At 39.2% G+C, this 24,474-nt stretch overlaps 1 protein-coding gene and 1 long non-coding RNA gene across 2 annotated transcripts in view; both read left to right on the plus strand.

Moving 5' to 3' along the window:
• The window catches only part of LOC148595429 (uncharacterized), a 194,442-nt gene that overhangs the window by 19,607 nt on the left and 150,361 nt on the right, over positions 1–24,474 (plus strand). The window lies entirely within an intron of this gene.
• CASR (calcium sensing receptor) overlaps positions 3,462–24,474 on the plus strand; it is a 34,178-nt gene continuing 13,165 nt past the window's right edge. The window contains exons 1-3 of the mRNA XM_010221894.2: positions 3,462–3,911; positions 12,116–12,422; positions 16,180–17,061. Of these exons, the coding sequence (XP_010220196.2) occupies positions 3,727–3,911; positions 12,116–12,422; positions 16,180–17,061 (1,374 nt within the window). The 5' untranslated portion in view covers positions 3,462–3,726. The remainder of the gene's footprint in view (positions 3,912–12,115; positions 12,423–16,179; positions 17,062–24,474) is intronic.

Consider the following 24,474-nt stretch of genomic DNA (forward strand, 5'->3'; position numbering starts at 1 on the left):
AATGTTAATCCAATTAAAGTAAAGAGGACCAAAGGAAGATTTACTACAAGAAAAGACGGTATTGGAGGATGTTAATTCTTAGTACTGGCAGCAACTGAATGGCCGTTGGTCACGAAATTGGTATCTTCAAATATTTTCAGTCTCATATACGGAGAGCACTTGAAAATACCTGGGAAAATTGTTATCTTATATTAAATGATTGGAGATACTCAGTGTCATAGCTGTGGAAGGTATTTAAGCAGCAATGAAAAATTTGATATAATGAGATTTAGCTTTGCTTTTTCTAGATATCTTACCAAGCATCTGCATCTTTCTGTGACAGTGTATCTTTGTAAATCTATCCCTCGCTTTATTCCTCGGAGATGCAGATTATATATGCATAGCCCATCCTGTTCAGTAACATCAGCTGAGAGCCCTCCATATCATTCTTGCAAACTAAACTATACTGTCTGTCTGATCATGATGAATAGTTTCCCTTTTTGTAAGCAAAGAATCACAAAGGTAAATGAAAGCCCTATTGACCAAAGCAGAAAACTGAGAAAACCTGAGCAATATATCAGCAAAGTGTGGTCTTGAGCTTATCATAGCTCTTCCCATAGCGGCTGGTGAAGTCAGTGTCCTGTGCACCATTCCTGTCCAGGCTTTCTTGGGAATCTCCATCTCCAGTCTTGAAAGAGCACACAGCTCCTCAGGTCTCTTTGCCATGTGGAAGGCATAGAGCATGGGGGTGCCCTAAACTAAGTCAGACTATCCTATTTCCTTGTCATTCATTTCCAGAAATGATTGCTCCCTTCTTTAAACATCTTATCTCTAAGTTCCTGCCCACTACTTTTTTGGGGTACCAATGCTATCAGCTCATCCAGTGTTGGGAGTATGCCCTTGGGAAGATGGCAGCAAGGAGCAGGCTGACAAAACTAAAAGTTTGCTTGACTGTACCACTCTTTGCTGCCTGATCTGAGGAGTGCTTGGGAAACAGGACAGACAAAGTATGTAGCAGAGATTGCTCTTGCCCCTGAATTCCAGTTTCAGTGAGGGAGTGGGCTGTGAACAGAGAGAGAGCGCATTTATGGTGTATTGGGCATCCCCACCTGCAATTAACTCAATGTGCTCCTGAAGCACTGGACTGCATCACATTCATCAGCTGCCTGACTGCATGGGCAGGAAGTCTAACAGTTTGTCAAGGCAGCAGGCCCAGCATACAGCACTCTGCAGCAGCTGACAGACAACATGACTTGCTTCCTACTGCAAGACCAGCCATCCATTCTGTAGGTGACTGCAAACATTTGCATGAGGCATCTGATAGCAGGAAGGTTTTCTCAACTAAGACAGAATGACAGAAAACTATCTGCAGCTGACTGCAGTGATTGTTTGACCTTCAGCAATTTATCCCGTAGGACCTAGCAGACTTACCCTCAGCCAGGGTGGAGAGAAAGAAGTTAATCCTAGAAAATACCTGGTATGTTTTTTTATAGAGTTTTTTTTTTTTTAATCTGTAAATATGTGGAGCGTGAACATGATATTCCCTAGCTGGAAAGAGGTAAGGTATTTCATTTTTCTTTGGGGCACTGAGGAAGCAAAAGCTACAGTCCATATGCTATGGAGAGGGAGAAGAAAGCTTATGGAGTTTTCCATACTTGGACTTTTGGCATTGCTTTGCCACATGCTAGTCCTGGTTCTGATGAAAACTCTGATTGTCAGAACCCTTGCCAGTACCAGTCAAATGTTAAAATAACGTGCTTACAAGTGATAGAATACATTACATGCTGACTACTGTAGCTTAGTGTAAACTCAGTTGCTTTCCAGAGAAATGTCCCAAATGTTTTCTGACTAAGTGTCAGATCTTGAAGAAGGTGTTAAAATCCCTAATCATCAGTAGAGATACAATAGTCAAATTTGTTTGAAGTGGAAGTTCCTGAGTTTCAATTGAGTCACTCTGACCCATGAAATAAGCATTTTTTCCATACAAAAGTCCATATGATCTTAGAAGACATTTCAGTTAGATTCCACATTTCCTGGTAGAAAGCTGTTCACCTACAAATGTTTTGATTTCTAGCCAAAGATCCCTAGCAAGAAGATACCCTTGTCAATAAAAGCACTTTTTTTTTTTCAAGCCAGGACCAAAAAATAGTTTAGAATGAATCTGACACAGAGAGGTGCATTGTATACCCGGCTGCTCTGAGTGTGATGATGGCTGAGGCACAAAAATGATCTGATCTTTGCTTTTTCTTCTACTGACTGCTGTTTCTGGACTTCCATTTGAGCAAGAAAGTGTGAGATATTTCCAAATGTCTGGGGGACATACAGCATGCATAACTATTGAGAGTGTGTGCCAGAAGAACCTCTGTGATATTTATTTCTGACTTGTGTGGCAGAAGTCATAGAACACTATGACTTCTGATGTGGAAGACATAGAACACTTCCCTACAGTAGCCTAGGTAGAGGTTAAATCTGTTGAGGTATTTTTACTCCCTGACAAAGTAATTCTCATTTTAAAAAATATTCTTAGCGGTTGAATACTCTTGATGACTTTCTGATGCTATTTGTCCTAAGTATTAGCATTGTATGTCTAGTTTTTAGTCTGAATTTGACTAACTCCAGTTTTTTAGTATTGGCTTTTATACGTATTTCCACAGGACTGATGAGCTATTTATTATATTTTTTTTGTTCCCCCACATAGCCATTTTCATATGCCATAATTAAATAGCTTAATTAAGTTGGCAGGCCTGTAGATGTGCTGCAGAGGTAATGCACTAAGTACAGAGAGGCTACAATATTACTCATCCCAACAGGATGCAGACTTCAAAGCCATAGAATAGTTAAGCCAGGAATGACAGAATCACTGAACCTTTTAAGCCTTCAAAATCTGTTACAGAGAAGTATCTTAATTTCAGATGCTTCCCTGGAAGTCATCTTCATTCAGGATATGAACAAAGACTTTTTGTGGTCTTTTTCTACTTTTAGCATTAATAAATTCAATGCAAAAAGTAAAAAGCAGTCAATAAAAAGGAGGGGAAGGACTCACACCAGAAGTCTATCGTAGTTCTTTGATTAAGAGAAAGACTTGTTTCTTACTGTGGTTCATGCTTCCTCATTTCCGCTTGCCTATCCTGTTCTCTTGAGGAGTGTGCTCTGCTCACCGAGGCCTAATTATAGTTTTACCGAGTGTCCTATGACCAGCCATGCAGAGCGATAGGCAAATGTAGTAACCCAGCTCCTGTGTGTGATAGAATTAGGTATCTGAAAGAATCCATGACAGTCATTTGGAAAAGGCTGAAAATAGTCCTCTGTTTCCTCACTGGAAAGGTGTGGCTGAGATTACACTGGTGTCTGACTTGTTCAAAGTTAGGTTATACCCTGCATAGGTTGTTGAGTGGGGGCAGTTGAGTGGGGACAAAGCGGAACTACTGTGGACTCTGATGTGTAGCTGACATCACTTTTCATATCTTTTTTTTTCCTTTTTTTTTTTTTTTTCAGTTGTCAGGGATGAGCTCTCCATAGTGCTTTGGCTATGAAGAACCAAGGACAACTCAATTGTTGGTTTGTGATGGAGAAGATAGAGAGAGAAATACCAGCACTATGGCTCTCACCTTGTTGCTTAGCTCTCTGCAGAAATGTATCACAAATATTCCCTGTGCTCTATTAGGAACCAAAAAGTTTACTTGACATTACAAGATCCACTTGCATCATCTTTTTGCATCCTATAACCTTCTGGTGAAAATAAGAACAATGACTTTATATAGCTGCTGCTTGATTCTTTTGCTATTTGTCTGGAACACTGCTGCCTATGGACCAAACCAACGGGCACAGAAAAAGGGAGACATTATTCTTGGAGGATTGTTCCCCATTCATTTTGGAGTGGCTGCTAAAGACCAGGATCTAAAATCAAGACCAGAATCAGTGGAGTGTATAAGGTAAGCCATTAAAAAAAAAATTTAAAAAGTCTTGGTGGAGGAGTCTTGACCTTTCTCAACTAGTAGTAACAAGCTATGCTATTAAATAATGGTCTGTGATCTGATGCTTGTAGAGAACTGAGTTCTGCAAGGTAATGGGAAAGCATGGTGTAAATAATAGAAGAAAACAGAAAGTGTACATCTTAAAGCCTATGGTAAGTAATATTTGGACAGTGAAAGAGGGCAATTCATATATTCTCCAAAGCCACCAAACACAAATACCCTGATCTGTCTTATCTTCCATAGTGGATGTTTGAACAGTATCCTAAAACAAGCTTTCCTAAAAGAAGGAAGGAAAATAACCAGTAATGACTTTAAGTCCATTTAGCTATAGTGAATGCATAGGGGAAAAAAAAAAAAAAAAGAACTTGAAAGTCAGGTATTCATCTCTTTTTCAATACTGTCTCTCATCCTCTAAGCACTTTGCAAACTGTTTAGCTGGCTAGACAAGTGAAGAGGTGACAGCTGTACAGCTTTTGAAAACTCCCGCTAACCACATAGCTGTCCCTTTAGAAACTTTATGAAGGCTTGCACTCCCTGCTCAGACTTTCCTCATCCAAAGTCATCTTCTTCTGTATAAGCAGTGCATATAGATTCTGTTTAAATCTTTAGCGCTTAGGCCTGGAGGGAGAGGGGGTATACATGAAAATAGCTTCTCTTTTTACTGAAGTGTAGCTTTTTTATGATGAAACATTAGGGATTTTTAACCTTACAATCTTACGCATAATACACATAATTTAGAAATAAGAAATGTGACAGAAGTTTAGGAACTAATATGTCACATGGACAAAATATATGCAATTAGTAAGGAATTTTGTCATCACCATTCAGGGGAAAGCAAGTCGTTGTCATAAGACCTCTTCTGTAGTCATATATGAAAGAATAATATGTCTAGAATTATCTTTACCTCTGGTCCTAGAGTGGGGATCTAGTTCAGTTTTACTGAACAGGGTGATGAAGAACTGCTGACATTACTCCTGCTGCACTTAGAGATTCCAAGTGGTATCCTGGAATCAAATTAAGATATCAAAAAGAATGTTTCCGTCAAGTTTATGAGAGCATACCTAGATGTTCTCATAGGAAGTACCCAAAAAGAAGTGTAATTAAACAGGCTTTCTTCCATTTATTCTGTGATGCACATGTATGTCATGAACAAATTGTATGTTCAATGACTACTTCGAGTGACACGTTCTGTCAGAATTTCATCTTTTGTCAGTATTTTCTTTCTCCTGGAAGCAGTATTTTAAGTGGAAAGTTGAAGAGGAATGTTTTCAGATCTCATTGTCTTTTTCAGTTGCTCCAGGAGGTAGGCGGACAATGCCAATATTTGTAAACTGAAAGTAACATTCATTTCTTCAGCACTAGGCCAGTCTCAGTAACTGTTTTGACCAGGACACATTATGAGGAGGAATCACAGAAGAATGAAGCAGTCTGTTTGACAAGACTCATGCTAGTGTGTGATTGCCCAAAAAGTTTATTGTAATGAGATAGCACCGCCAACATTGTGGCAGGGAGGAAGAAAAACCTAGTCAGGCTGACCCATTGGGAAATGCTTGTGGGGGCATTTATTCTGCAAAAAGGCATTTTCTAATTTAAGTCTGCTGGATTAGGATCTATATTCCTCTTCCTCTTGCACCAAGAAGTGGCAGGTGGAAAGAAGTTGACTAAAGAGGTATTCGGTCTACTTTGCCCGACTCTTTCAAAGAACTGGATAAATCATGAGTTGATATCACAGTGCAAATATAGAGAGAATATTTAATGAATGACAGAAATTTAATTGCAGAATTAATTGTAATCACAATAACAACATTGATGATGATGATGAGATGATTTGATCAGATAACAGCAAACAGTTTCTTTGCACATGTCTTAACCAGAAAATTTCCATAAAGCTTTCAATTTGGAAAGGGTTGGGTTAGAAAGACTTCTTAAATCTAGTCATCAGATTTTAATAATGAAAATAGTTAATCTATGGGATGGTTTATGGGCTATGGCAAATATCTTCTGTCTAGTGACAAATACCTTGTCACTAGAATATTTTAAGATGAAAGCCAATATTTTTGCTGACAGAGATTCCCTATTTCAAGCAGGACTTAATTCAGAAAAGTCCTATTACCTGATTTAAATATAATTCCCATTAGGCAAAAATGGTGGCCCCTTTTAGTTTTAAATTATCTGATTTTGCAATAGGCTGGAGAAGTGTTGTGCCTGCATGCCGACCCTGAATCCAGTATGTTCACATGTTCCAGTAAGTCCTTTCTTAGTTGGTTTCTTTTGTATCATCACATTTCCTAATTCTTGGGCAGTTGGCTAGGCTGGAATGGGTCTAATCCTATGTTCTGCCAAAAAAATAAGAAAGAAAATGAAAAAAAAAAAAACTGTCATTCTTTTTAGTTTATTTCCCAAGTAGAATCTTCCTGATCCTGTAGTGTCAAAAACTTTTGTAGGATGAGAAATTCTACAAAACAGACATCAGGATGTCTGTACTTGGTCAAACCAAAGGTTTTCTAGCTTAATATCTTGTCTCCAACATAGGCCAAAAGTAAATGTCTGTTTAACAGCACTGCAGGGAAAGCATGTGGCAATGCTTTCCCAAAAGTGCATACCATTTTGCAGCAGAGGGATTGCTAAATGGGGTGTGACATCTTTAGTATTTAATTATCCTGCAGTGAGTTTCTCTTCTATGACTTAATCTGATCCCTTGTTGACCCCTTGGCATCCACAGCCTTCAGCAGAGCACAATTCCGCAGCCTAGTCACACAAACCTTGTTTCCTTTGGACTAACTTACATGGAGCCCTCTTGCTCCGAAGGAGGCAAAGAAGCCTTGCTGCTTGAGCTGTGATCACTCTGCTGCATCCCTTTCAATTATTCCTTCCTCCTGTCTGAGTTCTAACATTTTTGCTTTTTCCTGGGGTAACAATCTGTTCTGCGCCTTGTTACCCTTCCCTGAGTCTTCTCCAGTGTTGCTATATCTTTCTAACTGTCTATATAGCTGACTGTGGTGATGCCCCTGTTTTAGGCAGCTGTGTGCAGTTTTTTTAAACTCTATATCAGAGAGGTGTCTTATATCAAACAGGAGAGGGAGGAAAGAGGGAAAAAAAAAAAAAGAAAAGACCCAGATCTCTAGAGGTGTGTGGGCACTTCTCCCTTCATTCTCTCCTCCATTAAGCAGAAGTAAATCATCAGATGGTATGACAGGCTTCTGGCTTTGAGCCCAAGTAAGGACCTATGGGTCGCACTGGAACTCTGGGGATGGGTTGCCCTTGTTTCTTCTGTAGCTCAGCATCAAACAGTATGAAATGATGAAATTTGAGTCTAAAACTATATTATTCCTTTTTCTCTTCCTGAGTTTTAGTTTTTAGGTGTATGTGTGTGTTCTACACAGATCCCATTACCCATATCCCTAACTTGTGAGAATAGTAAGCAACTCATTGTACCTTATGACTGAAGGGATCCTAAAATTGAGCAAAGTTCTCACCTTTGCATGTGTTAGTAATAGCAGTGCTACTAAGTGCTAGTAGCAATTAAACATTATTAAGGTACTAGAAATTTAGAGTGGACAATGAAATTATGATGTAAATACAGCCACTTGAGAAAGAAAGGAGTACTGGTGTGATCTGAAATACATGCAGCCTTTGTCACTATTGTTGACTTAAAGTACATATCCGCTATAAGAAAGTGAGAGCCATGTTTAGAGCTTTTTCATTACTATGTCCTTCTATTCCATCATATTCTATCGGTTGTAGTTTGGTGACTTGCATGTTTTGATAAATGAAGGTCAATATGCAACATAAAGTTGTGAATTGCTCCTTTTTAAAGAGACTAACAGATTCCTTTTTCCATGGTGAATCCAGACATTATGAGCCGTTCAAAGCAAACCAAATAATCAAGTAAACAAACAGTATTTCAGAATTGCAGGTTTCTCTTCAGGGTTTCCTTCAGAGTAAGTAGGCCCTGCAACACCTGAATCTTTCTGACAGTCCCTAATAAAATTGATGGCTTTGGCTGCATCTTGCAGATGGGAAAGCTTAAAAAACAGCCTGAGCAGGGTCAGGAGCAACATGTTTCGTAACCCAGCCCATGCTGTAAGTGCCAGTCAGGCCAAAGCTGTAGCTATGTCGTGATGATGCAAGGAAAGGAGACTGGCCTCTTGAGGAAAATAAAAAGGGGCTGGTGTGAATTTCCCAGACATATACACGTCTCAGATTTCATAACCCTGTGGGCCACGCAGCTGGTGTTTGGCCGTGCTCAGGCACTGACAAGGCCGTTCTAGGTAGTTCTGACTTCCACAGGTCGTGGATCTCCTGGGAGCTCAAACCATTTAAGTGACTTTATGTTCCTTAGTGGGGCAAGGTAAGGATATATAAATCTTAGCCTTCTTGAAAATCCCTCAATGGACATATTTAGACCAACTGGAAAGAAACATCTTTGAATCAGTGAGATCTTGTGAGTTTACTAGCCAGCAAACCAGACTCCAAAGATAATCCATCCCCTGGGAATGAGCAATTCAGATTTGTGGAAAAATCATTTCTGATTTTTCTTTGCTTGCTTTTCCTTCCGCCTGAGACTAACAATTGTAGCTCAGTTGAAATGGATTGCCTACCCCAGGCCTGAGGGACAGGTGGGAGAATGGGGCGTGAGAGGGGAAGCAGTTAAAGGAGTGTGAAATGCGAATTGAAATTGCTATCTACACCTTTGAGCACTGAATTATTTACAGTAAATTCTCATTTAGAGCTTCCAGGGCACTTTCAATAGCAGCACATCTTATTAATGTTAAAAATACAAGACCATGACAATGGAGCAGTAGAAATAATCTGTAAGAAAATAAGTTTTGGAAGCGCCTTTTTTTCATTTTTTTTCAGTGACTATTTAAAGACACTGAAACTCTGATGAACAGTTTTCTTCTGTTACTAAATCCTTTGGATGTTGCTGTTTGTTTACAGAAATTCCCAGTAAATATTCTGCATGCCCGCACATTACACTAACCAGTCACATCAGTCACAGCAGCAGCAAAAGATCACCTGGATCTATACAACATGCTGCCATTTTCAATCACCAAGCCAAGAGGAATCTATCTGTAGCCCTTTCCTGGAGTCATATGCACATGAGTCTCATTCCCACTGTTTGAAGGAGTTCTTAATCTTGCTTCAGTTAAACCACTTTAGCTGAGCTCCCTTCATCTGACTATCTCAGTGTTAGCACTGGTACGGTATCAGATATAACACTAGATGAGTGTTATCAGAATAAGACCTTGTTTGAAGTCCATATTAGAGAAGATTAGAGAAGACAGAGCCAGGTGTGTTTGTCTCCAACCTTTTTGATCATCTTCTGGTGAACTGCCAGTGCTGATACCAGAGGAGGTGCAATTGAGGAGAATTGCACATCCCTTGTCCATACTAGTTTGGTCGGAGGTAAATTATCAAAAGCATTTGAAAGACATTTTGGACTCTAGCTCCCAGACAACACCTGCTGTCTTTTCCCTTCCAAAATAAAGCCAGTCATCGGTGTATACATATAATATACATATAATATGTCAGAAAGGAAAATAAAGCAGTTATGTGTCATGGGCCTTACCCTGTACCTGCTGAATTAAATGATTAACACATTAATTGAAGGCAAGGGGAAGATAGTCCAGTTTCACTGATAGTCCAGGATGAAATCTTGCTGAATTTTTAAAATCTAAATTAAATTGCTATCAAATACCATAAAACACAATCCGACTTTTATGTCATTTTCCACATGTGTGACAATATAAGCTAGCTTTTCTTCTGTTTTATTTTTTTGGTTTTTTGTTTTTTATTCTGTTTACACAGACTGGAATGTATGAGGCTTTTCACAGTTTAATAATAGTACCTTTGAACTTCTTAGCTTCTCAGCAATCTTCCCTTGAAATATATAAAATATGTACATTTTTTTTTCTCCTTTACACTGGGAGTCTGAACGTAGTGCCTTTCTTCAAATTCTGTTTTCATTCTAACTCAAAATATCTGTGAGCACATTTAGCTTTTTAAAAAGAAGCATCATAAAACCCTTTCTTGTTGACCTTTTGATCTTCCTGGAGCACAGTACTGACCAGGAGAGGCAGCTTGGCTGGCAATAAATAAATGCATTTATTTATTTATGTGTGTATTTATTTATTTATTTTCTGTACAGAACATTCACTGCCTTATTCCCTCTGAGAGTTGCATTTTTATTTCAGAGCTGTTCCATTGCATCTCACTCCTCAATTGTTTGGAACGAGAGCAAAAATGAAAATGACCAAATTAATGACCAAATTACTTCCAAATTTAATGCACAATCTCATGTTCTAGAGGATGTCCATGCTCTAGAGAGTTATGTTAAAAAGCTAGTTATCATAAATGATAAATGTGAATTTTTATTGGCCTCAAACTTATGACTTAAAGCTGCTGAAGAGCTTTGCAATGAAGCTATGTTGTCTGTTCTTTGAGGTGCAACCTCAAAGCAGAACCTGTTTTAGAATTTGGACAAAGATATTTTAAGGAGGTGAAATAAAGTTTAAAAAACATTATTAATATTTAAAAGGGGAACCTTAGATGTGATACCTTTAGAACTTCTGATCTCTGATAAACCAGATAAAATTCCTAGAATGGAATTAACATGGTTATGTTCATTCAATATTGAATAATTAAAATATAGCTAATATCAATTTTGGAATCAGTTCTTTTTATCCAGTAACTTAAAAAAGTTTGGGTCATGTAGCTCAGAGATTGAAAGTTCATGATTGCTGATAGCTTATCTTTAAAATTTTTCATCTTTTAGTAATTGAAATATATCTCAAAACACTTCAAAATGGTACTCATCTGAAACCTAAAAATTACCATTTTATAACAAATCTGTTCTTAGATTAGCTGTTTCACAATTCTGTTCCACAATTCTCAGTCCCATCATTTTTTTCAATAAATCTCAAGCATAACAGCTTTGGTGCCTTCAGCTATGGCTCAACTCAAAACTGCAAACTCGCTGCTCTCCTGACAGGTAATGCATCATAAGGAAGGGCAGGTATCAGTTCATGAAAGATTCTGCTATCCCAGCTGAACTATCCCAAAACATGGCAGCTTCACAGGCACACAGTTGGTTGCTTTTGCAGCTTTACAGGAGAAAACACAGTAAGTAAAACTTAGGAATGGCACGTGGTGAAGCTACTTTCTGCTTCTTTCCATAAGCAAAATTTCTCTCTCCCTTGAACTATTAGTCACTCATCCCCACACCAATTTCTGATAACCTCAGCAGCTTTGGCAGTCCATTTACTGCATATGATGTGTAAACACAGACTCCCAGCTGCTGCACCCCATTCCTGATGCTGCTCCTTAACTCTGGGTTAGTTCCAGCCACAGCTTCTGAGCTCGTATCTAAAACAATTGGATGCCCTGTAATAAAGAGAAAATATATTCTTGGATGAAAACACTGAAGTACCAACTTAACAAGTTAATAAGTTATGCTACGATTAAAATCTACAATATTTATCTATTCTGTGATATAAGCAGATTGGCTATACCCTCCTTTCCAGTGTGATGTCAGGCCCAAGCATTACAGATACCCAAATTTTCCTAAGTGGGGCTAACCAGTACCTGCATATCCAGAGGCAGCCAATGCTGACTGTTGCAACTCACACTGCTTGCCAAATGCCTCTGGCAATTTACATACCAAGGATCCCCGAATCTAAGTCCCAGGCAGCATCTTGCTGAGCACAGGACTTAGTAGACACTGCCACCTGCATTCAGAAATGTGTCAGAGGAACACAGAAGGAAATCTGGTAGGGATAGTTTTGTGCTAAAGCTTGTGCTCAGGAATCACAAGATAGAGATTTAATATCCTGACTAAAAGGTACAGGCCTAAACCACCACTCTAGGTGTAATCCTTCTCAAGTTTCCCAGACTTAGGGGACTTAGAAAATCATCCCCCCAACCACTGAACTGAGCTCCCAAACCTGAAGAGTTGAAAGCCAGAACAAAATCTTGCTGCACATGTGTGTCTCTTCTGTAACCATTGAAGAGAAAACTTTCTGAATCCTACAATCAGAGTTAAGTAATATAAGCTGTCTTTGTCTTTTATATCTGGTATCTTTTATTCTCTCTTTCTTTCAGTCCTGGTCTCCTTCCCTCTGATGGCTTCTCATTCTCTACTATTTCTTTCCCACTCCCAGGTATAATTTCCGAGGCTTCCGCTGGCTACAGGCTATGATCTTTGCCATAGAAGAAATAAACAGTAGCCCAACTCTCCTTCCCAACATGACCTTGGGATACAGGATATTTGACACTTGCAATACGGTCTCTAAAGCTCTAGAGGCAACCCTGAGTTTTGTGGCTCAGAACAAGATAGACTCTTTGAACCTGGACGAATTCTGCAACTGCTCCGAACACATACCTTCCACCATTGCAGTCGTGGGCGCAACTGGCTCTGGGATCTCAACTGCTGTGGCCAATCTGCTAGGACTCTTCTACATACCTCAGGTATGCATTCACTTGTCTTATTTAGTTTAAAAAGTGACCTACCTCTCTACTCTGCAACACTAGCTGGGCCTGACGTAGCAGAGGGGATATTGCTGTGTGGAGGGGACCTTTAAGTATATTGATAGAACTGTGATAGGGATCTGGGCTAATGCCTTATGCAATCCATCTCTGTTTCAAACAAAAGGAAGTTTAGAAATGCAGAAGGTCTAACTGTACTAATGAGCTCAAATGCAACACGTCAATGTGGAGCACTGGCTTTTAGAGTGGGATGACAGTTTACATGATAAAATGCAGTTTATTTCCCTCTAGAATTAGTAGGTCAAATCAAACTGAATACTCGCTGGTGAGAAATACAAGACTTAACTTTCACATTTGCCAGGTGAGAATGGCACTCGTCATTTGGTAAGTGCAGAGACTGCAGAATTCTCTATCCCATGCCCTACCTCTGTGTTCCTCTTGCACACCAGAAGGGGTCCAGGGGGGTTCAGAGTTCATGGCTTGTTCAGTCTTTGACACTTCAAGTAGATTCTCAAGGAGAGAATCAATAAAAAATGTGTGTGGTGGGATTCTTATGATATAAATGTCTGTCTTGCTAGAAGTTTGTAATCCCTAAACACAAAGGTTAGCAGGCAGCCAAGTAATAACATCCAGCCAACAATACTCTAATATAGGAGGAAGATAGTCTCTAAAGTGGTTGAGTTGGGAAATGCTGATAGTTTAGGTAAGTCATTAGCTGTTCTCATCCATGACAGATTTTCATATTGAAGAGAAATTTGAAATGCACTGCTTGGCCTTATCCACTTATGCATTTTCTTGTCTAGTCTCACATTTCCAATTCCTCTTCTAAAATGAATGCAATTGCCAAAGCTTGTAAGAGGCCTTGGGCCAGAGTGGCTGGAGAGCTGTGCAACAGAAAAGGATCTGGGGGTCTTGATCGACAACTGGCTGAACATGAGCCAGCAGTGTGCCCAGGTGGCCAAGAAGGCCAACGGCCTCCTGGCTTGTGTCAGGAACAGTGTAGCCAGCAGGAAATGATCGTCCCCCTGTACACGGTGCTGGTGAGGCCGCACCTCGAATACTGTGTTCAGTTTTGGGCCCATTCCTACAAGAAAGACACTGAGGTGCTGGAGTGTGTCCAAAGAAGGGCAAGGAGCTAGGGAAGGGACTGGAGCACAGACCTTACGAGAAGCGGCTATGGTTATTAAGTCTGGAGAAGAGGAGGCTCAAGGAACCTGAAAGGAAGTTGTAGTGAGACAGAGGTCAGTCTCTTCAGACGAACTACTGATAGGACAAGAGGAAATGGTTCAGGTTAGATACTAGCAAAAGTTTCACCCAAAGAGTGGTGAAGCATTGGAGCAGGCTGCCCAGGGAAGTGGTGCAGTCACTGTCCCTGTCAGTGTTCAGGAAATGTGTAGATGAGTCAGAGACATTGTTTAGCAGGCATGGTGTTGAAGGGTTTATGGTTGGACTTGATCTAGAAGGTCTTTTTCAACCATAATGATTCAGAACCATAATATTTTGTCACACTGTACTCTCAGTCTATCCTGAGCATATATGCTTTTATTTCAACCAGAGCTCCAGTTCCCATGTAGTTCCCACAAATGAAGAGAGAATAATGCTTGGATGATATGCAGTAATATTTCCCATCTATTTAATGCAGTCTGACTCCCTAGGTCATATAAAGAATCTGACAAAATGTACAGTCTCAGTACAAGGGAGGAATGGTTTGAGCTATGGCCAGTATATGCTTTCTAAGCATTACCCAGAGTAGCATTGGAAGGTGGGGATATAATAAGCACTGTGATGGCATTTTAAGGCATATTGTTAAATTGCACGTCACACTGCCAGGTAAACAGGTGCTACTCAGGCTGGTGAGTTGAACTGTAAAGAACAGATTGTTGCAGCTCCCACAATTTTCCTTTGAGGAGGGAATGGTGTTTACATTACAAAGAATTATTCTTATCTAGTAGTTACAGAAACAGTTAGATGTTGGGAGCTTCGGTTCTCAACATGGAACAAACTTTTAGCCATATGGTTAAAGTTTGACAGCTGAGAGCAGGCTTTTGAAATGGGAATTATCAGGCAGCATTAGAATGTGCATTATCTCTGCCAGTTATAGTAAGGCCATTAGCAAAAATCCATGCTTAATAGACCCTACATTTCCATATAAGTTGGAAATATATTTCATAATTAATGTAGGGTTCATTACTCATTCTATTCATATAGAAACTGAAAATGTTATGACTTCTGTTTCTGTTTTTCACTCTTACCTCAGTGTATCCTATAAAATTCCAAGTAGTTAAGAAGGAGGGAGATCTTTAATCTTTTGCACCTTTAAAAAGTATGCTAGCACAGTTTCTGAAGCTCCAGAAGGAATGGGCACTGCTAAAATAGAAATGGGGAAGTCACTGTAACCTGCACTAAAGTGACATTTCCTTGATGCATCCAGACCTGGCTCTTGTACACCTAAGATGCACAAAAAACAGAAACTCAGATGTCAGGTCCTTTATAGCGTATGCAGGAGTGCAGGTGGTAGGTGATGAGGACAGCACTGACCTATCTAGAGTAACACATAGCTGCATGAAAGGAGGGACTTGCTTCTGTGGCGCTTGGAAATGCATTAGGAGAGCTCCCTTTCTTCATCCTTCTATCAGGAGAGTTCAAGTCCTAAGTATTAAATGGCAGAGTTTAAGGAGGAGATAAGATTTTTGAAGATTTTCATTCTGTGGAAACTGAACTGTTTAGAGATCTTTTCAAAGTGAGAGAGGGTTCTAAAGACTTCAGATACCAATCTCAAAATGGAAAGATACTTGAGCTTTAATACTTCTTCAGATCTCAGCTCTTCTTGTTTTGGATTTTTCTGTTTTCTTTCTAATTCTGGAAAATCCAAATTGTATTCTGAGAGAATAAGACACTTCTTCCAATTAGGAAAAATAAAACAATTCTTGATAGCTTTAGAAAAGAAGACAAAACCTCATTTTAACTTTGAAACAGTGATGCTTACTGACTTCTCTTCTGATTCTGGCCAGGAATCAGGAAATAGTGCTAAGGTAGTATTGATCACAATTATATTACCCCTGCCAAGGTTCAAAGGTGGTGATTTAAATCACATTTCTCTTACTGGAGCCAGCAGGGGTATTGCATATGGAGCCTGTTTAAGGACAGGGAGAGAGATGACAGCAAGGAGAGAAAGATAATGCTCTCTAAAGTAGGCCTGGGAGGACAATGCAAGGCTGCTCTCTCATGTGTGGTTCAGGACAGAAGTTTGTATTTTTCCTGAATTATGTGCACAGATATATCCTTTTTTTTTCTGGATTTGACAGGAAGTGAAGTGTGTACGTAGGCAACCTGTGGCACACCTCTTTGCCTTTCCTCCAAGCTAGTGTCTCTGTGTCTTCCACAGATCCTTGGCTGAACAGGTGCACATATGCTTGCTCTAGCCCCTCTGGTCTGAGCAGCTGCTCCAGTATTTGTGCTTCTGCAAGATATTCACAACTACAAGAACATATGGTTGGACTTGATGATCTTGAAGATCTTTTCCAACCATAATGATTCTATGATTCTATGATATGCAGTCCAAGTGATTCATGTGCAGTCAAAGGCTAAAAGTGTGTTGCTCATGGAGTATGGTGCCCAGCTCTCCCTTCACTGAATATGAGGTTACAGAAGTTGAAAGTGGTGCTAGATAGATGTAGGCAATTTGTTCCCAGCCATTCCACTTCATGGTTTGTGTTGCTTTTTCCCTGTGCTCTCACAGGTCAGCTATGCCTCATCCAGTCGTCTTTTGAGCAACAAGAACCAGTTCAAGTCCTTCCTCCGCACAATCCCCAATGATGAGCATCAGGCAACTGCAATGGCAGACATCATTGAGTACTTTCGCTGGAACTGGGTTGGAACAATCGCAGCTGATGATGACTATGGCCGGCCAGGGATTGAAAAGTTTCGTGAGGAGGCGGAGGAGAGAGACATCTGTATTGATTTCAGTGAGCTCATCTCCCAGTATTCAGATGAAGAGGAGATCCAGCAGGTGGTGGAAGTCATCCAGAACTCTACTGCAAGAGTGATTGTCGTCTTTTCCAGTGGCCCAGACTTGGAACCCCTCATCAAAGAGATAGTCAGGAGAAACATCACTGGCAAGATCTGGCTAGCAAGTGAGGCTTGGGCCAGTTCATCTCTGATAGCCATGCCAGAATTTTTCCGTGTCATCGGCAGCACCATTGGGTTTGCACTGAAGGCAGGACAGATCCCAGGTTTTCGTGAGTTTCTGCAGAAAGTGCATCCCAAGAAGTCTACCAACAATGGCTTTGCCAAGGAGTTTTGGGAGGAGACATTTAACTGCTATCTCCCTGATGGGTCCAAAAATTCCCCAGGCTCAGGTTCCCTCCACAAAGGACATGAAGAAAACGTGGGAGCTGGAAATGGCACAGCTGCCTTCCGTCCTCCATGTACAGGTGATGAGAATATCACCAGTGTGGAGACACCATACATGGACTATACACACTTGCGGATATCCTACAATGTGTACTTGGCAGTATATTCTATTGCCCATGCTTTGCAGGATATATACACCTGTACCCCTGGGAAAGGACTCTTCACTAATGGATCATGTGCAGATATTAAGAAGGTCGAGGCATGGCAGGTAAGTTTTTCATTAGTATTGTGGTTTGTCTGCAGTGTGTGTGTATATATAGAGAAAGAAAAGGCAAGCTCTCAAGGAGCTCTCCTGAGAGAGGGGTACCATTGGTAATCTTGGATCTCAGGGACGCAGTCAGGCTCCTGTGTTTTAGCTGCATGTCAGGTAGGTGCTTGCTCCCACCCTCCAGTGAATGTAAGATAATTTGTGTTAGATTTGCCTGTGGTGAAAGGGCTTTATACTAAATTAAATTTCTTTGTATTTGCTACAGGCTAAAAGTGTGTGCTCATGCAATTATTGCAGCCTGGCTGACACATAGTAACCTGATCATATATTGAGTCCTTACATAAACAAGAGGGCCTGGAGACAGCACAAAAACAAGGAAAACAATTTTTAGAGTTCATTTTTTGTTTTTTTTTTGGTTTTTTTTTTTTTTTTTTTTTTGGCAAGCTCTATAGCTTTTGCAATCCCTCAGCAATTTGCCACATTGGCCAAATTCTTTTCCACAGTTTCAAGTTTATATAGGACAGAACTAAAGAAGACTATAGAAGAAAAAGTATAGAAGAAAAATAATGTCTGGCTCTTTGGCAAATAATGGGTAGTTGCTTTGATTTGGCAGTGATGCTTGTGAAGTTGTAAGACAATAGTAATGACTCAGCAACATTTAGCAGTCTAGTAGATGTATTCTGCTCGCTATCATATGGATAGTATTCCTGTCAAGTTTTCTGATTTTTAGGAGTACTCCATGCTCCATGTATTTGATTGTGCTATCTGCTGTGATAATAAGCATGTGTTTTTAGTATCCTGTGCACTCTCAAACAAGAGAACTAGCCTGTAGGACTATCAAATATGTAGCAAATTCTGATTTGCCAGCCCTGGCCATGAATGAAAACTTGGATCCAAGCATATCTGAAATGAGAACAACACTGTAGAAAATAATGAGGATCGCGCCACTGTGTATGTAATTTCATCTGTTCCGGCTGGTCACCAAAATAAAGGCTAAATCCATAAAATCTCAGGTATTTCAGGCTTTCTGAAATCACTTTATTCTGAGTTGTTGAGGGCTGGACTTTAGGGTAATTCTGCAATTGCTGTCTCTCTCTCCAATCCTATTCTGCTTTTCAGGATCACCCTGGCAGGAGTCAGCAAGTTGTTGATGACTTTTGCTTTGACTGTGTTAGTAAAAATGTTCCAGAATAAATATATTTTTGATTCATTCTCTCATGCCTTGTCAATTTGGAAGGTAAAAAGAGCAGGATATTCATACAATAGCACAGTAAAATAGTGTGATGCTTGCCAAGGATACCATAATAGGAAAGAAGATCCTTTTATTTCTGTGTTGCTTGTCTAAGTGCTAAAGGATGACTATATCAAAATGTGAAACACATCTGGATATACATTGAGTATGCATACTTGCCACAAAAAAGGGGAAGCAGCACAAGAAAGTATATGCAGGGAATAACATAAATGGATAGGAGTAGTGGGTGTTATAAAAAGAACAGGTTATACTTGAAATAACTGCTATTATGTGGTGGTGGTGATCAAGTTTATTTGGTATTTATGCAGTTTTTCATTTCAAAATCACATGCATGAGTAGCAGGTAAAGGCCAGGTTTGTGTGCACATCTACTTCACATCAGGCATTGTGCCTCATTACCCTCAGGCAGCTTTCATCAGCCACTGGGGTAATGAGTTCATCTTGCAAACATGAACAACTGGAATCTAAGTTTGAAGGAAACCTTTCTGTTCAAATCAAACTCATTCCCAATGTTCCTTCTGCCAGTGGTCGATGGCTGCTCACAAAATCAGTTCAAGGCTCTCTCATTATAAAGCAAACTGAATGCAGGAAGAAGGTGTTAAGAAATCTCTACACTGGAGATTGAAGGCAGCAGCTGCTAATGGTGTCTGAAAGCATGAACCAGGTGGTATGTTGGGTAGATAAGGCATCCCCTATGAACTCGTGGCTCCATTAACCTAAACTCCTGTCCGGAGCACCCTGTGTCACCGAGATGAGTGACTTCTGAGGTGTGTTGTACAATATAATTAGGTATTAATGTTGTTGCCTTTCAATGGCAACATTTGTTGCCGTTAACTCATATGAGTTATTATTTATTCATTGTCTGCTAGCTGTTATTTTTTTACTCAGAATATAAACCTTTTGGAGGGAACTGTTTTATATAATTTTTGTGGGGAGTATGCGTAGCTTTTTATACAAATCATATTTTTACAGCAATGATCATTTTATCTGAACTGGACAGTATGAAGCCTAGGTCAGGATTACTGTGAGTTTGTTAAATTAGGCGCAGTACAACAACTATGAATTTACCATCTACAGTTTGAAAAAGCTCTAAATGTTTCACCATAGGGCAAGTAATATTTTTTTTTTGCGTTCTGCCTCAGCTAAAATGTTAGATAATAACAAGTTTCTTCTCTACTTTTTTGTAGCTACTTGTTAAAATAAGATGTCTATGCTGCATGTATTCTGAAGAATGTATATGCTAGCTGCAGTAATGTTTTATGAAATTACCCTAATGCAGGACAGAAGATAGTCCAGGTGCACACTGAGCTGTGCAGGATGTTTGCAAAGACCAGGTAGTATTCTCTACATGTGTCATTAGGTATGTTGTATTTTGCACAGCATTCATCAAGATCAGATCAAATTTTTCTTTTTGATTTATTTTTTCCTAGTCAGCTGTGATTTTCTCAGGAAACTATACTGAATAAAGCTAATGCTGTGTGTTGCTCTTGTTCACGGACTGCCCAGGTCCTGGCTGTTTCATAAACCCTAGAACTGAGTAGTAGGAAACATGTCAAGAGGTGGGACCTGGGCTCTGGACTCCTGAACTGATATGTCTTTGAGAAAGCATAGTTCATAGGCCTTCAAGTATGTCTTGTCAGAAGTCCCTACCCCTTTATCTTGTAACAGTTCAAATAGTGTGCCACTGTAATGTCTTCCATGGTAATATTTCCCATGTTTTCTTTCCCTAGGCCTTCAAGTTCCTTGATTTTCTTGATCTGGATTCATGCACCTATTCCCATTGCTGCTTCTAATAATAAGCTCTCTATTTGTCTGTTCCCTTTTTAATTCTTCTCTGAGCAAAGATTTATAACTCTTTGAGGCATTAACAAGAGCCTCCATGATGTCTCTCTCTCCTCTCACACACAGGTGATCCAGCCAAAAAAATACAAGGGAAAAATAAACCTCAAGGATCCTAATTAGTCTTCTGAGCAGATATTCATTACTCCATATTCTTTCTGTGTGAAAACAGGAGAACAGTTTTTACCTCAGACATAGTCCACTTTGCTTCTGAAACCATTCATCTATCTTCTTGTTGATTGCCAACAACCATCTTATGAGCTGCTGCTTCTGTCTCACAGTAAAGGCATTGCAATTAAGTGGGGAAGATGGATTCCTGTGGATATGAGCAGGAAAAGGCTGTGGTATAAAATAGTTTAGACTCCCAGGTGATTTTCATGCCATGGTTACACTGGAGGCTGTGAAACTGGGGCAGTTCAGGAATAAAACAATGCTAATAAATAAATAATAACAGGTCTTCGAGGTACCAAGGCAAAACATACTATGTATGCTGAAATACTCATTGTCCAAAAGATCAGTAGGTTAAGGAGGCAGTCATTTAAATTCTTCTGTGCCTAGAAATCTGATTGACTGTAGACTTAGTGAAAAATTACTGTGTGCTCTTCCACAAGAAAAAAAAAAAAAAAAAAGCAAGTGCAAATGGGCTATACCTAGCAACAGCTGAAGTCTTTTATTACACTTTTATGATTATTATTCAATCTTTTATTGAATATAGCTAGCTTGGGATATGGAAAATGAAGCAATAGCAGAACAGGTATTAACTGAGGCTTCTGTGAGAGTCATTCAGGAAGAACTGCCATGAAATCAGAGTCAGCTGCTGAATATCAGGTAATTGCAAAACCTCACCTAATCTACAATAAAACTAAATTGGAGATATATTTTCTATGAACAAAAAGTAAGTCATCTCATCAGTAGGGGAAGTAGCCATTTAGGACAAACAGTAGTTAATCTGAGACAAAAATGAGAGCTGGGAAATGAGAGCACAGTAAACACAGCTATTTCCTCACAAGGGCAAAACCATATGTTTTCTGATTCATCAGTCTGGCAATAGTTTGTTGTCAGGTGAGAACAGTATTTGTGTTGCTCTTCAGTTAAGCAGACAATTAATGGAGTATAATTTGGATATCCCTTCTACCAAAAGCAGAAAGACTTAATGGATTTTATAGCAAGTGGGCCGGTCCGGTAACATCATCAGTTGAAAATGTATGAGGAAACTATTGCCCCCAGCACCTTGGAAAAAACATCTAAATCAAATTTTGATTATGCAATATATTCTATGAGAATCAAGATACCTGAAAACAATGAGCTCATAGGGTAGCCATAGGCTCTACTATCAACTTTAATAATTGGAAAATTCATTATATATTATTCAGTATTAAATTTAGACAAATTAATAAGAATAAGCCTACCCTAGGCTTTCAGATATTTTGCCATAGCAATTATTGTGTGATACAATGATATCCTAAGAGCATTGAAAGATTTGATTTAGTCAGGATTTCTGCTAATAGATTCCTCACCATTAGTAAACACAGTTTTCTAGCCATTATACCTGATGGATTTCTTCAAATTATATTTGTTAAAAGTGAAAAACAAAGAAACTGTGACATAAGGTCTAGACTAGGTGTCCATGATGGTTCTCTATATCACATATCACGGCTCTCTGTAATGACAAGAGCAAATAAAATACAGTACAAGTCTGATAGCACTGACAATTTGCTGTCCCTGTGTCCATATTACTGCTTTCATTTATCCAGAGACCATCTGTCAACACAAAACCTTAACAGGAACCTCAAAAATATTAAACAAGCTCACTTTGCAAAAGATCGTGTAGTTTAATCTCTTTCATATAATAAACTATGTAGATTTACATCACATTTGGAAAAAGTAATTTTCATCCATCTAATAGATACTTTGCATTAGATGTAAAGCCTAGTTATTTCACTTCTAATGGGCTGTGTTTGATAATCAAATGTGAATTTAATAAGATCTATTTTCCCCAAAGATATATTGACTAACAGACACTTTTCTTTATTAGTGTGGTCCATGCATGGGTACACTTCCTATCACAGATAGCATCTTCTTTCTAATTTGAACTTAATTGTCCTTAAGTTCCATTACTGCTTATTTGGCTCTGTTAGATTTAAAAGCCCAGATTGAATACTCATCATTTTTCTTAAGAAAATATTTATGCACTTTGATCATATTATTCCTGTGTCTGATCTTGATAATTTCGACATAGTGGTTTTTAGTCATAAGGTATATTTTTTTGTTTTACATCTGCATACTGTCTGTTTACTCATCCTTATTTTTGACATATGTTCAGTATTGCTCTAGCAGCCTTGACATTAAAAAAAAAATCCTGCTTTACATAACTTATTACTGTCCTGTTTACATATGCACTAGTTACATTAGCCTTGCTTGCTACAGCATGAAATGCAAAGGTCACATTAAGTTTTCAGCAGTACTTTGCAGGATGTGGTGTTTATTCTGTAGCTGTGGTTGGAATTTTCTACTCCTTGATTAATGATTTTGAGTTGCATTCTATTAAACACAGATGTAAGAAAGCAACCTGCAGGAGTGCATTGTCTTTCTTATAATTTACCATCATGTTAATCCATGCTTTTTCTGCAAGTTTTCCCAGCAGCACTTTTATTTTTGCTGCCAGGTATTGATTAATGTGTTGGATGATGCTGAGTTGTTCACCGAGGCTGGAGGAATTCCCTATCAACTACCCAAAAACTGATGATTTGTCTCTGTTGATGTCTGTTTTGGACATCTGACAGGCAATCTTGAGTTTTCTAGTGGATTCTTTGCATTAGATGTAAAGCTTAAGTATTTCCTTCTAAAGGTTTTGTTTGGCAACCAAAGCTATATTTAACAAGATTCCTCAAAGCCATACTGGCATATAATTTTGTCCTAATTGATCCTCAGCTCAACTCTTCTTTCCCCATTGTTTTTCTCTGGGATTGATGTCAGGCCAAACAACCTTTCAATACAGAGGACATCCCTCTGCCATTTATGATAGCATCTCTCCTCAGCAGCCATTTTTGGCCAGCCCATCAGAGGCTGGACTGGCACCCTCTAGAGGGGAACGTAGAGAAGGAGAAAAGGCTTCTGCAAAGAGACTGTGTTTCATGTCCTGTATGGACTGTCTCAGAGGGAAATTTTAAACAGTGTTGACTGTGCATTACATTTGGATGTGTAGCAGAGATGCAAATGGGGTTTGCTGTGGAATAATATTAGCTAATGTATTCACTTGGTCATTTGAGACTAGAGGCATTTTTATGCAGTATTGTAAACCAGCTCTTGCATTAGCAGTCTTTTTATTGCTAGTGGAGTGCTGTGGTAAACTATCTGGCTGTCAGACTTTTACAGCCAATTTAAATTGCTCAGGTTGTTCCATAATCCCTTTCTAAGGACCTTCTACCTCCGTTAATGTCATACGATGGCTTCCAAAATAAGTATCCTTGGGATAAGAATTGCCTATTTTCTTCTGTTAGTAAGGGCAATTATATGTAATTCATATAGCTTTATGGTTCCTTCACCATCCCCTCTAGCTGTCTTTTATAGCCTTATGTAAGTCATGAGAGTCTGCAATAATTTCACATGACACCTGATGTTTAAGGAATTTCTCAATATATAGCCTAGTGGGATTTTTTAGATTCTACTTTCAGGTTGTGTTCTGCATCCTTGTTTGAGTAATCTGTGTTGAATTTGTGCTTTTAGAGTGTGCCATAGTAAATACAATGCTGTTGACCTTTGTATGGAGGATAAGGATTGCAGTATTTCCTTACCCCTTAATTAATCAGCTTTAATTTTAATGAGCACAGCCACAGTGTTTGAAACTACTCTGGGCTTATCATGCATGCAGATCAGGTACAGTTGTTTAGTCCTTTCCTCTTAGAAAGGACTCTTAGTCTCCCTTGTCATAGGATTGGCTCCGTCCTGTTGGGCACCACAACTTCCTTCATCACTGGACTATATTTGTACATTGATAGGACAGAGAACGGTAGGAAGCTTGCCTGATTTTGTGTAGCATTCTATTCCATATCTAGGCATTCTGTGTAGACATTATCTTTCTCTCACCTACCAGAATTTTGATCCTTGATTATTAGAAAATTCATTAGAACTTTTTTTTTCCTTTCTCTTCAAATGGCTGGCTGGCTGGCTAAGAGCTACCACCACCACCTCTGGGCCCTCTTTGATATATATATGTATATTTTTAAATCGAATTATTAGAACTAAACTCATTTTTTCCCAGGAAATAATGTGTTACTGATGTATGGCATCATATTTTCAGTATTTCTTTCTCACTTAAATACC

Source organism: Tinamus guttatus, unplaced genomic scaffold, assembly GCF_059628265.1.
Source record: "Tinamus guttatus ecotype Peru unplaced genomic scaffold, ASM5962826v1 Tinamus_guttatus_pri_ptg000098l, whole genome shotgun sequence".
NCBI classification, from domain to species: Eukaryota; Metazoa; Chordata; class Aves; order Tinamiformes; family Tinamidae; genus Tinamus; species Tinamus guttatus.